The 15,899-nt window shown below is 42.6% G+C and overlaps 1 protein-coding gene across 5 annotated transcripts in view; it reads left to right on the top strand.

Annotated features, from left to right (window-relative positions):
- The window catches only part of hsd11b2 (hydroxysteroid (11-beta) dehydrogenase 2), a 51,994-nt gene extending 44,018 nt beyond the window's left edge, over positions 1-7,976 (top strand). For all 5 annotated transcript variants that reach the window (XM_055648500.1, XM_055648501.1, XM_055648498.1 and 2 more), the window contains one exon: positions 5,694-7,976. In XM_055648500.1, coding sequence (XP_055504475.1) covers positions 5,694-6,031 — 338 coding nt within the window. In that variant the 3' untranslated portion in view covers positions 6,032-7,976. The remainder of the gene's footprint in view (positions 1-5,693) is intronic.
- Positions 7,977-15,899: the final 7,923 nt, after the last annotated feature.

Below are 15,899 nucleotides of genomic sequence, written 5' to 3'. Positions count from 1 at the left end.
AAGATTCTAACTGTGTTTGCAAATCAATAGGTTACTGCTCTGGTGCATTCCACTCAGTCATTTACCAATGCGGAACACTGGTCACTGTGAATCTTTTAAGTGGAAGTCGTTTTGTTTTTACTGCATGGAATTCAGGATTTTTATCACAACTTTGGGATTATTGTTTGGCCACGGACCATTCATTTGCAAAGAGCTATTTTCATAACAAAGTCATGTTAGCAGCTGGAGATGCCTAGTGACTGCCTGCCTCAGAGTAATTCAGGACTACTACTTACTTGTCTGTGGGAAAGAACTGTTAGAGTCATAGTCATACAGCATGGATAAAGGCCCTTCGGCCCAACTTGCCCACACTGGCCAACATGTCCCAGCTACACTAGTCCCGTCTGCCTGCATTTGGCCCATATCCCTTAAAACCTGTTTATCCATGTACTTGTCTAATTGTTTCTTAAACGTTGAAATAGTCCCTGCCTCAACTACCTTCACTGGCAGCTTATTCCATACACCCACCACCCTTTGTGTGAAAAAGTTACCCATCAGATTCCTATTAAATCTTTTTCCCTTCACCTTAAACGTATGTCCTCGGGTAATAGATTCCCCTACTCTGGGCAAAAGACTGTGCGTCTACCTGATCTATACCTCTCACAATTTTATACACTTTTATAAGACCCACCCGTCATCCTCTTGCCCTCCAAGGAATAGAGTCCCAGCCTACTCAACCTCTCCCTATAGCTCAGACCCTCGAGTCCTGGCAACATCCTCGTAAACTGTTAAGACACACAGAAGACTTTATATTGTGTTGAATGAATTAAGTCTACAAGGAGAATCAATGTGCTATTTATTTTTTAGGCAGAATGCAAAAACAACTTTGATCATATAAAACTGCATACAAATAGGTAATTTATTGACTACACTATCAGTGGGCACCATGTCTGCCGAGGTTGCATTGCAGATGTTAGGATGGACATGGTGGGTTCAAAGATCCAGATGTACCAATAGAGTGAAGAACCTGTCAGAAAATGTCAACATTTGATTTTCAGTGAGTGGAAAATCTCTCTGCCCTTGTGTACTGACAATAGGCAGCTTTGGCCCATGGTTGTCAATGATTTGCAGTAATCAATTATCAATCTTTTGCATTGGTGAAAGACAGGCTGCATCTCAAACAAACCCATGGGTTATGGTTCGAGTGCAGGTAAATGGGACTAGGTGAGAGTAAGTGTTCGGCACGGACTAGAAGGGCCGAAATAGCCTGTTTCTGTGCTGTAATTGTTATATGGTTATATATAAACCTGCTGGTTTTGCGATCACATGGAATCAAACTGCAGGGAAACTGCCTTTCGGCCCAACATGTCCACGCCGACCAAGATACCACCTCCGTTGGTCCCACCTGCTGTATCCCTCTAAACCTTTCCTATCCATGTCCCTGTCCAAATATCTTTTAAATGTTAATAAGTCATAGGAGCAGAATTAGATGCCAAAGTACCCATTTGCACTTTATTTCATAAATTCACACAGTATCAATAAAGCAAGTAAATAATTACTCCGATAAACAAGGAACTGCAGATGCTGGTTTACAAAAGAAAAATACTCCAGGTGCAGGAGTAACTCAATCGGTCAGGCAACATCTGTGGAGGACATGGATAGGTGACATTTCGGGTCGGGTCCCTTCTTCAGATAGTAAATAAGCTTGATTACTACGCATTTTATTGTACAGTTGCTCTAAGAAGCAGTGACAAGTAGTAACGATTTTGTACATATCACCGCCAAAGATAGCTATGTAAAAATAAATCATGAAAAGAGCCAAAAGTTATGCGTTTTCATCAATCACAGGCACATCTTGTAATAATAATGCAAAATACTACAGAATTCTTCATCAAGGCAAACGGTTAGAAATAATTTCTCCTCCAGTACTTTTATTTCAGAGCCAGTAGCCGAGTCGAAGTCTGCTATTCTGGTTCAGATTCAAAGCCACATGGAGACTTCTTACTAATTTGTGCAATGTTCATGTCACACATTATTAGCAACTTTAAATAAAGTTGCAAATAAGTGTGTGTTTTGTTATCCCAGTCTTGGTTGTGGGCAAAGAGACCACTTTGTTGTTCACTTCAGAGTATTCCTCGGTATGTAAAGGTTGAGGCAGGAATGTCCAATCCCAACACTTACTAACCTTATGGTAAAAATACAGAGTTGCCCCTCAGGTTCCGGGTAAATCTTTCCCCCAATTAATGGCTTATTCTCTCATTGCTTGACAAAAGCATTTTTTGCCCTTTCTCCAGCCTCGTAGTTAATGTACTATTCAAGAGAATGAGAGTTATGGTCAGAGGCTGTGCCATTTCCTTTGTGAAACTGATCACTGGGAGAGTTCTGTTAGTTCCCTGCGATGTTTTATCTCAAAATTCTGCGAATTCATTGTGGTAGCATCGTCTATACGGCTTTGACAGGAGGATATATATATAGCATTATGTATGGAGCTTAATGAGCCCTGTTGGAATTTTATACTTTTCTATTTGATCTTCTCTCATTTTTAAAACCTCTGAGGACAGGCGAAGCCGACTCACTCTTCCATTGTACGACAGTCCCACCTTCCCAAGAAGAAATCCACAGTCCTTCTCTTGCATGTGTATCCTTGCTTGAGTAGGGAGACCATCGCTGTGCACAATACCCCAGGTATAATTGCACTAATCCCAGTATAATTGCAGTCCCAATGAAAGGCCTTTGACCTGAAATGTTAGCTCTGTTCCTTTTCTCACAAATGCAGTCTGACCCGTTGAATGGTTTCCAGCTTTAAGACATCCATACTGTTGTAACATGGAGCCTTTTGTAATGAAGGCCAACCTTCCTGTGCTTTCTTGCTTCACCTTCATTTTTGCTTTTAGCGATTAGGTACAAGGACACCCAGGTCCCTTTGTACATCAACATTTCCCAAGCAATCAGTGTCTAAATAATACTTAACCCTTTTGCTTACCCCACTTCACATCCATTCATATTACTCTGAGGTATTCTAAAGAAGCCTTGGTGTTGGGGCATCGAGTAGCTCTGTTGTAGCCTAAAAAGGAGCAGATAATGCCCCTTGTAACCCACCCAAATGTTATTGTTATATTTTAAACTTTCTACTGTCAGAGCATCGGTAATGATTCATTTTACAGTATAAAAACATTGGATGTGGAGAGGATGAGAGTGAGACTCTAGGACTAGAGGTCATAGCCTCAGAATTAAAGGACATTCTTTTAGGAAGCTGAGGAGAAATTTATTTAGTCAGAGGGTGGTGAATCTGTGGAATTCTTTGCCACAGAAGGCTGTGAAGGCCAAGATTCCAAAATATTTTTAAGATTCTTGATTAGTACAGGTGTCAGAGATTATGGGGAGAAGGCAGGAGAATGGGGTTAGGAGGAAGAGATAGAGCAGCCATGATTGAGTGGCGTAGATTTGATGGGCCGAATGGCCTAATTCTACTCCTATTCCTTATGACTTATGACCTAAGACAACTGATTAGGTTATTGGAAGAAAGTCACTGAGCCTTTTTCCACCTCTGAATGTCGTTTGTGGCCTTTGGAATTTTCCAGTGAAAATGTCCATACAACATTTCTATTTGACTGTGGAGGGAAATAGACAGACGATGTTTGAGGTTGAAGCATTTCTTTAAGGCCTGCTGAGTTCCTCCAGCACTTTGTTTTCTGCTCAAGATTCCAGAATCTACTGTCTTAACCTACCTAATCCCCTGGTGGTTCAGCACTTGCCCTCCCATTCCCAATCTGACCTTTCTGTCCTAGGCCTCCTCCATTGTCAGAGTGAAGCCCAGCGCAAATTGGAGGAACAGCACCTCATATTTTGCTTGGGTAGTTTACACCCCAGCGGTAAGAACATTGACTTCTCTAACGTCAGATAGGCCTTGCTTCCTCTCTCCATCTCCTTCCCCTTCCCAGTTCTCCCACTAGTCTTACTGTCTCTGCCTACTTTCTATCTTTGTCCCGCCCCCTCCCCTGACATCAGTCTGAAGAAGGGTCTCAACCTGAAACGTCGCCCATTCCTTGTCTCCAGAGTTGCTGCCTCACCTGCTGAGTTACTCCAGCATTTGGCACAGCGGTAGAGTTGCTGCCTTACAACAAAATGCAGCGTCAGAGACCCGGGTTCGATCCCGACTACGGGTGCTGTCTGTATGGAGTTTGTAGGTTCACCCCGTGATCTGCGTGGCTCTTCTCCAAGATCTTCAGTTTCCACCCACACTCCAAAAATGTACAGGTTTGTTGGCTTGATAAAAAAAATGTAAAATTGTCCAAGTTGGCGATATGCAGAGCACTGCCCTGCTGACTACAAAATGCAGAAGGTTTGTGTCTACCAGCATCTACTGCCTTGTGTCTTCACTTCTGCTTGTGTCCTGGTACTTGGCGTTCAGGGGAGGCAGATGATCGCGGTGAAGGTTTGGTGAGACGATGCAGTGATCTTGAAAGTACGATGTACTGGAAATGTAATGCACTAGCAGCAGAAAGGGTGGACTGTGAAACCAGTTATAGTGGTATAAACAAACAGATGGATGATACAAAGGTTTGTGTCAGTGCCACACCCATGGCCTCCAACATCTATTATGATGGATCTCTATTTTCACTTGTATTTCCTGTCTACAATATTTATTGGAAAAGCTGCAAAACAACCATGAGCCAGGTTTCTCCGGCACTCCAGACCAAGCCAATGCCGCGACTGAAATCCTGAGGGAATTCTGGCATCAAGCTACGTCAGTCTCTCAGTACTCTCATTACTTTGGCAAAAGAGCAGTTAGTGGGATTACTTCTACTTGCGTATGGCGTGCACAGCCTAAAGTTGTAGGACAACTTGTTCTATTTGATCTTACTTGATTGTGAATGCCAGGTTGATTGCATTCGGCCAAATAGGGCGGACCACGTGAAGGTTGTAATCTTCCACCCCTTAGTGGGACTGCTGCCTCACAAATCCAATCCTGACCTCGGATGCCGTCTGTCTGGAGTCTGAATAATCTGCCTGATTATTCGGGAATAATAGAAATGTTATCCCAATTATAACAATAATTATTATAGGGATATCTATTATCCATTGTTATAATAGTTAACTGTAATAATAGTTGTAACATTATAACTGTTTATAGTTATTTATTGGGCATTATTAGAATATATAACATTGATATATGTATGACACAAAGGGTGGTACGGATATGGAATAAGCTGCTAGAGGAGATGGTTGAGGCGGGTACTATTAGAACATTTAAAAACATTTGGAGAGGTACATGGATAGGATAGGTTTAGAGGGATATTGGCAGGTGGGATGTGTAGATAGGGCGTTAGTCGGCAATTGGCAAATTGGACCGAAAGGCCCGTTTCCACGCTGTATGACTCTCAACACTCTATACATGTGCTCCGGTTTCTTCCCACAGATGAGGGCTGCTAGGTTAATTGCCCCCGCTGCGTAGATGAGTGGTCGCATCTTGGGGGAGCTGAGGGGAAATTGTGGGGACATTAATAATAGGATTAGTGCAAGTGGTTGAGTGATGGTTGATGTGAACCACGGCCTGTTTCTGCTCCGAGTGAAAATCGTAATTAATGGTGATACAGATGAGGAACCATATTCCGTTATTTGTGCCATGTGCTATCTGATGTAGTATTAAAGTGTACATTGCTTCGGTTGTTGATTATGCTGTTCAGCTTTCATTGTGTCAATCCTTCTTTCAGCTCCGTCATATAACGCTGAGTACTGGGAAAACCAAGTCCACCACCTGATAAAAAACATTTCTACAGAACTGCTGCAGGACTATGGGGAAGAGTACATGCTGGAAACAAAGGACTTGTTCCTAGAGTACAACACCACCGCCAAAGAGGACTTTAGCCCCGTGATCGAGAGCATCACAGACGCTATCCTTTCATCAAATCCAAAACCAAGATATTACGCTGGAAAGGAGATCATCATTATGTACGTCTTCCTCTGTATTTTACCCACGTCGTTAAGCGATTTAATCTTCAACAGGTTTTTCCTATTTAAGAAAGTCTTACCAAAAGCTTTACAAAAATAGACTGATGCGAGAAAAGCCCCAAAATGGACATTTTCATTCAAACAATCAGTTTTGATCGTTCTCAATATGTTGATTTGTTCATTTGATTGGAAGGTTAAGTGTGCGGACGTTGTTGGCTGAAAATGATGAGAAAGTGGATGGAGAGGACTAGAGTAATGGTCGCCTTTGTTTCTGGGTGATGATCTGATGGAGCAGATTGCCCGATCACAGGGAAATCTCCACCTGCCTGGCAGTGTTTAAATCCTCATTCCAATTGTTGGTAATGATGAAAATTACCAAGGACATGCTGCCAGTGGATTTTGTGCATAAAATGCTGGGAGCGGAAACATAGCAGGTTCCGAGTGTCTACAGGCCCAGTCAACACTTTATATGACACAACACTCAATTGTTGCTTAGATAGTGTTGGATATTATTGTACACTCTAAGGATGGGTTAGATGTACTGCATCCCATGGATTACTGCAGTGACAGGTTTAGGGTGGATGGGGTTAGAAAAGGTTCAACTCTAATGCTTTGTTGGCTGATCTACTTATGGCTGAGAGCAATTTCAAAAAAAGCATTCATAATTATGAAATCCAGCATGAATTCTAAAATTATTTATTGCACAACATTCTTATGGTGCAATCTAAATTACTAGGAAAGCCTGCAATGTTTTGGCAAGTTGTTTAAATCAGTCTGAAGAAGGGTCCCGACCCGAAACATCACCAATCCATGTTCTCCAGGGATGCTGCTTGACCCGCTGAGTCAATGGTCTTTATTGTCACGTATGCACAGCACAGTGACATTCTTACGCCACAATTTTGGCACTTTTTTTTTAAAAAGGGGGAAAAAAAATACAGGAAACACAAACAGTCTAATGTGCAAAGTCCAGTCCATGTGTTGGTCTAGTCCAATCCAGGTAAGTCTAGGTAAGCCCGACCCGACATCCCTCTCCTCTGCCAACTTCCTCGGTGTCCCGGAGGGCGCGTCCTGCAGCCGACCCAACCCAGACCTTCTCCTACTGGCCCACTCCTTGCATCCGTCACCTACAGTGGCTCCCTCTTCACTCCAGCACTTTGTGTCTTTTTTTTGTTTAAGTCTTTTGTCAACTTGTTGATATCCTGATTTTGGAGGCGTTGACCTAAAGTCCTGAACTTCACAGTCTATAAACATGTTTTTGAATAGTTAGCATAATAGCTAATAATTATGTTTAGGTGTAACAGTTGTTGCATCTCCAAAGATAAATAAATGGAGAATAAGACATAGGTAATATTTTTACAGATAATACTGAAGAGGGAATGTTCCTTTTATAATCCCAAACTATGCACATGCCTGCATTTTCAAAAGAACACCCATATTTAGACACAAATTGCATCAAAAAAGTCTAACTTTATGTACCATTGTTGCTTTGCATCATTTATTGCCACATCTCTGATGAAGGAGGTTCAAGTCAGACTTTCTACTACTCTTTTGAAATCGAAGCTTACTGGTATAAAATTAAATTAAACGTGGAATGTACAACAAAACATTATGGTGTGAAGAATGTATTGACTGTGGTGTTTTTATTATGTATACTGGCAATACATTATTTGTCATGTGTATATTGAACTGTAAACTTTTTTGTCATCTTATCAATGCCAAAGTTATGAATTTGTCATGAGTCACAATTTTAGCCCATGAAATCGTCATCACAGTGACTAACATTTCCAAGAGTTATTGATTCATAAATTGCATAATTATACTATGCCAGGGGAAGGGGGGGTTAATGTTTCTTGATGGCAGTGACAAATCTTGCATGAAAAGTTTAATGCCTTGACCTACAAACTCTGATTTATGAAAAATGTTCTGGGATAATTTTAGCTACTAGTACAGTACAATGACCTGTTCCACCAAATTTATTATTAATGCTACTTTTGTATCTGCAAGTTACATCAGAAATATAAATGAACCAATCCTTCATTTTAAAATATAGTTTTGACTAATAATAGATTTGAGATGGAACCAAAAATGGTAAGAGCTGCAAGAGCATGAAATTGCAGAAAGCAAGAGCACGTAATACAGTTTAAATTTTGTTGATTATTTCTGTTTTTAAAAAAGAAACGTGTCATGCCATTTTATAGATGTCCTGCTTATTTTTGCTTCCCAGGATGGAAAATAATACCCTGCTTGTACCAACATGTAGGTCTATAATTCATAATGTTCTTTGTAATTAATTCCTGTATGAGTTAAATATACATACCAGAACATAGATCTTCTACAGCATCTCCATCACTCTTGGGACAATACCTAGTGCAGTGAGTAAAATATACCATCAGTGGGTTGAGTGAAAATATTATATTCCATACTTGCTGATCCTAAAGGGGCTGGCCCACCTGGGCGACCTAATTGGCGAGTTTAGAAGAGATTGAAAAAATGACATGTTGAAGACCTCCTTCGACTATGTTGAAGCGCAGCTTCGACTAGCTAAGCCTAACTTTGGGAAAATTGGACACCGAATAGTGGCGAGTGAAGACGACCTCCTTCAATCTCCCTTCGACCTCGCTTTGATTATGACAAAGACTATCTATGACTACCTTCGACCAACTTCGATGACCTATGACTAACATGCCGACCTACCACGACTAAACCTACGAGTAAAAAAAGTAGCGATTTTTTCCATGGCGACCTTTTTTTACTCGCGGGCATTTTTTAACATATTGAAAAAAACGCCGCAACCTAGCTGAGGCCGCGAGTACGCGGAGACCACTCTTGAGCATGAAGGAGAGTCACGAAGACCTCCTACGACCTTGTGTTGACCGTGCTGCGAGCATGAGTCGAGGGCAAACTCGGCAGAACGAGCGGATTAGGTCGCCCAAGTGGGACAGGCCCTTAAGACTTCAAAGCCGGTCTAGCATGTATACAGTCTACTTGGCTCCGGTAATTCCATGAGTATTGGATACTAATCACAGTTTTAAAAGGCATGTTTTTTTTTTGTAGATTACCAGCACTGATAAAAAATGGCACAGTGGCGCAGCTATAGAGTTGCTGCCTTACAGAGTCAGAGACCCGGGTTCAATCCTGACTACGGGTGCTCTCTGTACGGAGTTTGTATGGTGCTCCGGTTTCCTCCCACGCCACAAAGATGTGCAAGTTTGTAGGTTAATTAGCTTCTGTAAATTATCCCTAGCGTGTAGGATAGAACGAGTGTACGGGTGCTCAATGGTCGGTGTGGGCTGAAGGGCCTGTTCCCATACTGTATCTCTAAAACTACAAATAAAAATAAATTCACTGAATCATTCTGCTTTAATGATCTGTTCAAAGATTTTATACTTGCCTGAATTGTGTTCATAAATGATGGCCTCCAGTCAGTTACGTAGTATTGGTTGCATGTAAGAATAGGACAATAGTTACATAAAGATTCCATAAAGAAGAAGAAAAGAACTTTGTAATTTACCAGAATGTTGCCCAGATTAGAGGGTTTCAGCCAGGTGGAGAGATCGGACACACTTGGGTTGTTTTCTCTGGAACGTCGGAGGTTGAGGTGAGAGTTGATAGAATATATAAAATTATGAGCAGCATAGATAGGGTAGACAGTCAAAACCTTTCTCCCAGGGTGGAAATGTCCAACACTAGATGGTATAGCTATAAGGTGCGAGAGGGTAAGTTTAATGGAGATGTGCTGGGCAAGTTTTTATTTACACATCGTGTACGTGGGGTTTGGAACCCATTGCCGGGGATGGGGGTGGAGGCAGATACTACTGTGGTGTTTAAGAGGCTTTTAGATAGGCACATGGAAGTGCAGGGAATGGAGGGATATGGATCATGTCCAGGCAGATGAGATCAGTTTAACTTGGCATCCTGTTCAGCACAAACATTGTTTCCGTGTTTGTTCTATTATTTTATGTTGAACCAAGTCCCACATTTCTGTTGTGGAGAAGGCAGTAAATGACATTTCTTACCCTGCGATTGAAATGCAAATGAATCCATTTTTTTTCCAATTTTTGCAGTCTTTCAAAATCCAGGCTATAAAATTAGGATCAGGAGTGGGCCTCTCTGTCCCGCAAACCTGCTCCACCATTTATTTTCATATCTCTGCATTCCCATCCAGCTACAGTAACTTTTCAAACCCTATTCATTCCTCCCACCCACTATCAAACATCTGTCTACCTTAGCCTTAAACATATTCAGAGTCAGCTTATGCTGCCCTTTTGAGGAAGAGAACTCCGAACACTAACAAACAATAAATTAAAAAAAAACAATTGCTTCATCCCTGCCTTAAATATGCAACCCCTTACTTTCAGACAGTGACCCTCGAGTTCAAGATGCCGCACAAAAGAAAATATCCTCCCCATTCTCTTAGGATCTTACAAGTGTGAATGCTGGTAAGTGCTAGTTTAGTTTAGTGATACACCATGGAAACAAGCCCTTTGGGCCACCAAGACCACGCTGACCATTAAAGCAACAAATCTCACGCCCTACTGCACATCAGAGACTCCGGTCAGTGACGGCTGGTCTGGATATCTCCCAAGCCCAGGCACATATTACAGTCCACGTGTTCTCTTTCCCAAAATATGACGTTCTTCCCCCTCGCTCTCTCCCTCTCGCTGTCCGAAAGTGAAGCTCCCTCAGCTCCGTCAGGGCATGCTCTTATACCATCAATGAACTCGTGTTTCTACCCTAATCCAAGAACAAATGTAGACTATCTTTTAAAACGAGCCATCCTCCTTTGTGCCAAAAACTCTAGTTATTGGTCATAATAAGCTAGTCTCGGATAGCTCTGAAAAGTTAAAATTTATCTTGGTTCTTCTGTTAGCCCAAGTATTTTTCCAAAACAACTCATTGTTTTCCTACACTAGGCTACTTGCTCGACCTGTAGTGCTGGAGATTTAGCTGAAAGACATGCACATAGCTGTTAGTGATAACTCCAGTCTATCTGATACAGTCTGTTTACCAGCCTACTAAATCCATGCTGACAAACAGGTACCAATGTATCCTAATCCCATGTACCAGCATTTGATCCATTGCACCTGTGCCTTCGTAATTCAACTGCCCATCCAAATACTATTTAGGTTTATTATTGTCACATGTACCAAGGTACTGTGAAAAGCTTTGTTTTGCATGCTATCCAAACGGATCAGATCTACCTTACATTGATACAATCAGTTCAAACTCGTGCAATAGTTGGAGCAAAGGGATACAGAGTGCAGAATATAGTTAGCATTTTGGCTCATCAGTTCCTTCGACAAAGTCCAATGTCCTCAGTGAGGTAGACGTGAATAACAGTACCCCAGGTTTTGGAAGGACCGTTCAGAAGGCTAATAATGGAGGGAAAGAAGCTGTACCTGAGTCTGGTGGTGCGTGCTTTCAAGCTTCTGTACCTTCTGCTGGATGGGAGCAGGGAGAAGAAGGTACTTGTCTGTGCAGTGGGACAAGTCATTGGCTGCTTTTCCGGGGCAGTGTGAAATGTAGATGGAGTCAATGGTGGGAAGTCTGGTCTGGGTGATGGACTGTGCTACATCCACAACTCTCTACAATTTCTTGCGGTCTTGGGAAGAGTTGTTTCCAAACCAAGCGGTGGTGCAAGCCAACAGTATGCTTTTACCTGCCCCCTCAACACTGTCCCCTCTGCCCTCCTAAAGGACGTCATTGCAACAGCTGGTCCCAGCATCCTCGCCATCTTCAACAGCTCTCTGGCCACTGGCACTGTATTTATCTGCTTCAAGGCTGCGGTGGTCCAACCACTCCTGAAAAAACCTAACCTCGACCCCACCTTGCCAGGCAACTACAGACCCATTTCTAAACTGCCTTTCCTCTCAAAAGCCCTTGAAAAGGTCATTTTAAGTCAACTTATACCTTACCTGCACCAAAACACTATCTTGGAAACTTTCCAATCAGGTTTCAGGGCTCACCATAGCACAGAGTCTACCTTGTTGAAGGTACACAATGACCTACTCCTCACCGTTGACTCCGGCAACTGTGCAATCCTGCTCCTTCTTGACCTCAGTGCAGCATTTGATACACTCGACCACACCATCCTAATTGACCGTCTCCGGTACGGGGTTGGTATTGATGACACTGCCCTGAGCTGGTTTATCTCCTACCTCAAAGGTAGGAGTTTCTCGACTAACATAGGCAACTCTTTCTCCTCCCCAGCTAATCTCTGCTGTGGGGTTCCACAAGGTTCCATCCTTGGCCCCATTCTCTTCTCCCTGTATATGCTCCCCTTAGGCCAAGTCATTGAAAGGCACGGCATTTCCTTCCATTGCTACGCAGACGATACCCAACTCTATCTCCCCCTGAAGCCCAAAAACCAATCTATCTGTTTAACCTTACCCATTGCCTCGAGGATATAAAGTGTTGGATGGCCCAGAACTTCCTCCAACTAAACGAGAGTAAGTCTGAGGTCATCCTTCTCGGCCCCTCGGACTCAATCAAAATGATAGCAGGCAGCCTTGGAAGCCTTACCCCACTACTCAAACCTCACGTCAAAAACCTTGGCGTAATATTTGACTGAGCACTGAAATTTGACAAACAAATCAATGCCGTGGTGAAAGCTAGCTTCTTTCAGCTTCAGATGATAGCTAAAATAAAACAATTCCTCCAGTTTGATGACCTGGAAAAGATCATCCACACATTCACCTCCTCCCGCCTAGATTACTGCAACTCCCTTTACACTGGCATTAGCCAATCTTCCCTGTCCCGCCTGCAACTGGTCCAAAACGCCGCAGCGAGACTCCTGACGGGCACCCGATAAAGGGACCACATCACCCCGATCCTGGCCTCTCTCCACTGGCTCCCTGTGCGGTTCCGTATAAACTTCAAGATACTCCTCCATGTCTACAAAGCCCTCAATGGGCTTGCCCCCACCTACACTACATAAAAAGTCTTCTCACCCACCACTCCACCTCCAGGCCCCTCAGATCGGCCGACTTGGGGTTGCTGAATATCCCGCGGTCTCGGCATAAGCTCAGGGGCGACCGCGCCTTTGCGGTTGCAGCCCCTAGACTGTGGAACAGCATCCCCTTTCCCATCAGAACTGCCCCCTCCATCGACTCTTTTAAGTCAAGACTAAAGACTTATCTATACTCCCAAGCCTTTCCTGACGTTCTCTGAGTGAGGGCTACATGTATATATGTATGTAGTCTGTTTTGTTTTGTTGTGCTATTCTTATAACAAATGTAAAGCACTTTGGCCAACGAGAGTTGTTTTTTAAATGTGCTATATAAATAAATGTGACTTGACTTGACTTTCTATGGTGCATCTGCAGAAGTTTGTAAGAGTCATACAAAACATGCTGAATTTCCTTGGTCTTCTCAGGACGTAGGATGTGCCTTCTCGGCTGTTACAAAAATGTGTTTGTTCCACGACATGTTATTGCTTTTATTGACCATTGACATGGTGGCCTCCACCATCCCCTCATGCAGTGCCTTCCAGATTCTAATCACCCAACCATTCTCTTCTCCATACGAATGTCAACATTTGTTTAGTTTAGTTTAGAGATACAGCGTGGAAACAAATCCTTCAGCCCACTGACCAGCGATCCCCGTACACTAACTCTATCCTGCACACACTAGGGAAAATGTAAAATCTTACCAAGCCAATTAACCTACAAACCTGAACGTCTTTGGCGTGTGGGAGAAATCCCACACAGATCACATGGAGAACATACAAAATCCGTACAAAACAGCACCCATTGTCAGGATCAAACCCGGATCTCTGGTGACATGAAGCAGACTTCCTCAGAGAAGATTCCAGCCTGTACTCCTTCCATGGATGCTACTGCCTGAGAGGCCGTCAGTGCCAGATGAGAGAAGACGGCCTCTTTTGGTTTTGATAGACTTGGTGCCTAATTGCAGTCAAACTTTCGTGAGGGCTTGACTGGCTCCATTAACATATTGTTGCCATCCAATATAATCAGTGGCAAAGCTTAGTTCAAATGTCTGAGCAGAAATGAAAACAGATAACAATATCACTCACATAACAACACAGACATTCCCACCAACACTTCCCCCATTGACAAACAATAAATGCCAGTTGGCTCACCTAACACCACCAGGAGCAGCTTGGCTCCGAGATACGTGTGGTGTTATGTCATAAGTTTATAAGTGATAGGAGCAGAAGTAGGCTCATCAAGTCTACTCCGCCATTCAATCATGGCTGATGTATCTTTCCCTCTCAACCCATTCTTCTGCCTTCTCCCCATAACCCCTGACACCCATACTGATCAATAATCTGTCAATCTCCACTTTAAAAATATCCATTGACTTGGGCTCCACAGCCTTCCGCTGCAACGAATTCCACAGATTCACCACCCTCTGACTAAAGAAATTCCTCCTCATCTTTCTAACGGTGCATCCTTTTATTCTGAGGTTATGGCCTCCGGTCCTGGACTCTCTCACTAGTAGAAACGTTCTCTCCACATCCACTCTATCCAGGCCTTTCACTATTCGGTAAGTTTCAATGCGGTCCCCCATCATTCCAAACCAAGGGTTCCCAACCTGGGGTAAATTTCGCCTACCCAGGGGGTACATTTGATGATTCTGCATTGATACTTTTTTTTCCCATTGACTGACTGTTTTTGGTTCTGGTATGCCGGTACCTGTTCATTATTAATTGTTCATAAATAAGTGAAATAACATTGTTATGAGCTATTAAAGTTGCCAAGGGGTAAACGGGACGAAAAAGGTTGGAAACCCATGTTCTAAACTCCAGCAAGTACAAGCCCTGTGCCGTCAAATGCACATAATATGTTAACCCAAACATTCCTAGGATCATTCTTGTAAACCTCCTCTGGGCCCTTTCCAACACCAGCACATCCTTCCTCAGATTTGGGGCCCAAATGGTTGGCTAAACACTTGATCTACATACCATGGCAACAATTTTTCTGAAAACAAAATAGACTGCAGATGGTGGAATCTCGAATAAAAACAGAACACTGGAAGAACTCAGTGGGACAAGCAGCATCTGTGAAGGCAAAAGGCTCCACAAATTGTTCATACGTTCATGTTCATGTGATAGAAGCAGAATTATACCATTCAGCCCATCAAGTCTACTCTGCCATTCAATTTTGTCTGATCTTACTCTCCTAACCCCATTCTCCTGCCTTCTCCCCATAACCCCAGACACCTGTCAACTAGTCAAAAATCTATCTATCTCTACCTTAAAAATATCCATTGATGGTCTCCACAGCCTTCTGTGGCAAATAATTCCACAGATTCACCACCCACCAATTGTGCTTCAGACAGTGACGTCTTCCAGCATTCTGGCTTTGTACAACATTTTTTAACTTTTTAACATATTTTCATTTCATAATGTTCAATTCTAACAAGGTTTACCTCGGCTGACATTCTGAAAAAGCAAGTTGTGTTTAACTAAAAACAGGAAATGGTCCCCATTTTGGAGGCAGTGCCAAGACTAAGAAATGTCACTCCCACCTTGCTTGTATTTATTCAGTCTCTGGCAATTAAATGAGTCGTGGGTAATTATGTGAACTATTGCCATAATTCAAACAAATCCATCATTGGACATTTTCCATTTAGCAGTTTGTTGAATCTGAAGTAAATATTATGGATTCCAACTGGCCGATTTTTATTATTTCCAGACGAGATTTTGAACTATTATTTGCCAATTACAGTTTCAGTTGTGGAGTTAGCACTGAAATAATTGTATAGGACTTAGATTGGAATGAGATCTTGTCAAATGCAATATGAGTGTGCTGTGTGAATTTTGAAGTTATACATTACCTCAGAATTTTCCGGAATAAAGGGCTTTCTTCACAAGACGATGAGAAGCATTTCTTCAAATTCCTTGATCGTGGCTTTTCTTGATGAGATGATCCTTTACTGTCACTTGTACCTAGCTCGGTGCAGTGAAATTTTGACATACAAAGTACACAAAAGAGTCGCTCACGA

The sequence above is a fragment of the Leucoraja erinacea genome, chromosome 17 (assembly GCF_028641065.1).
Source record: "Leucoraja erinacea ecotype New England chromosome 17, Leri_hhj_1, whole genome shotgun sequence".
Taxonomy (NCBI): domain Eukaryota; kingdom Metazoa; phylum Chordata; class Chondrichthyes; order Rajiformes; family Rajidae; genus Leucoraja; species Leucoraja erinaceus.
The sequence above is the reverse complement of the archived record's forward strand: the minus strand, read 5'-3'. Positions and strand labels throughout refer to the sequence as shown.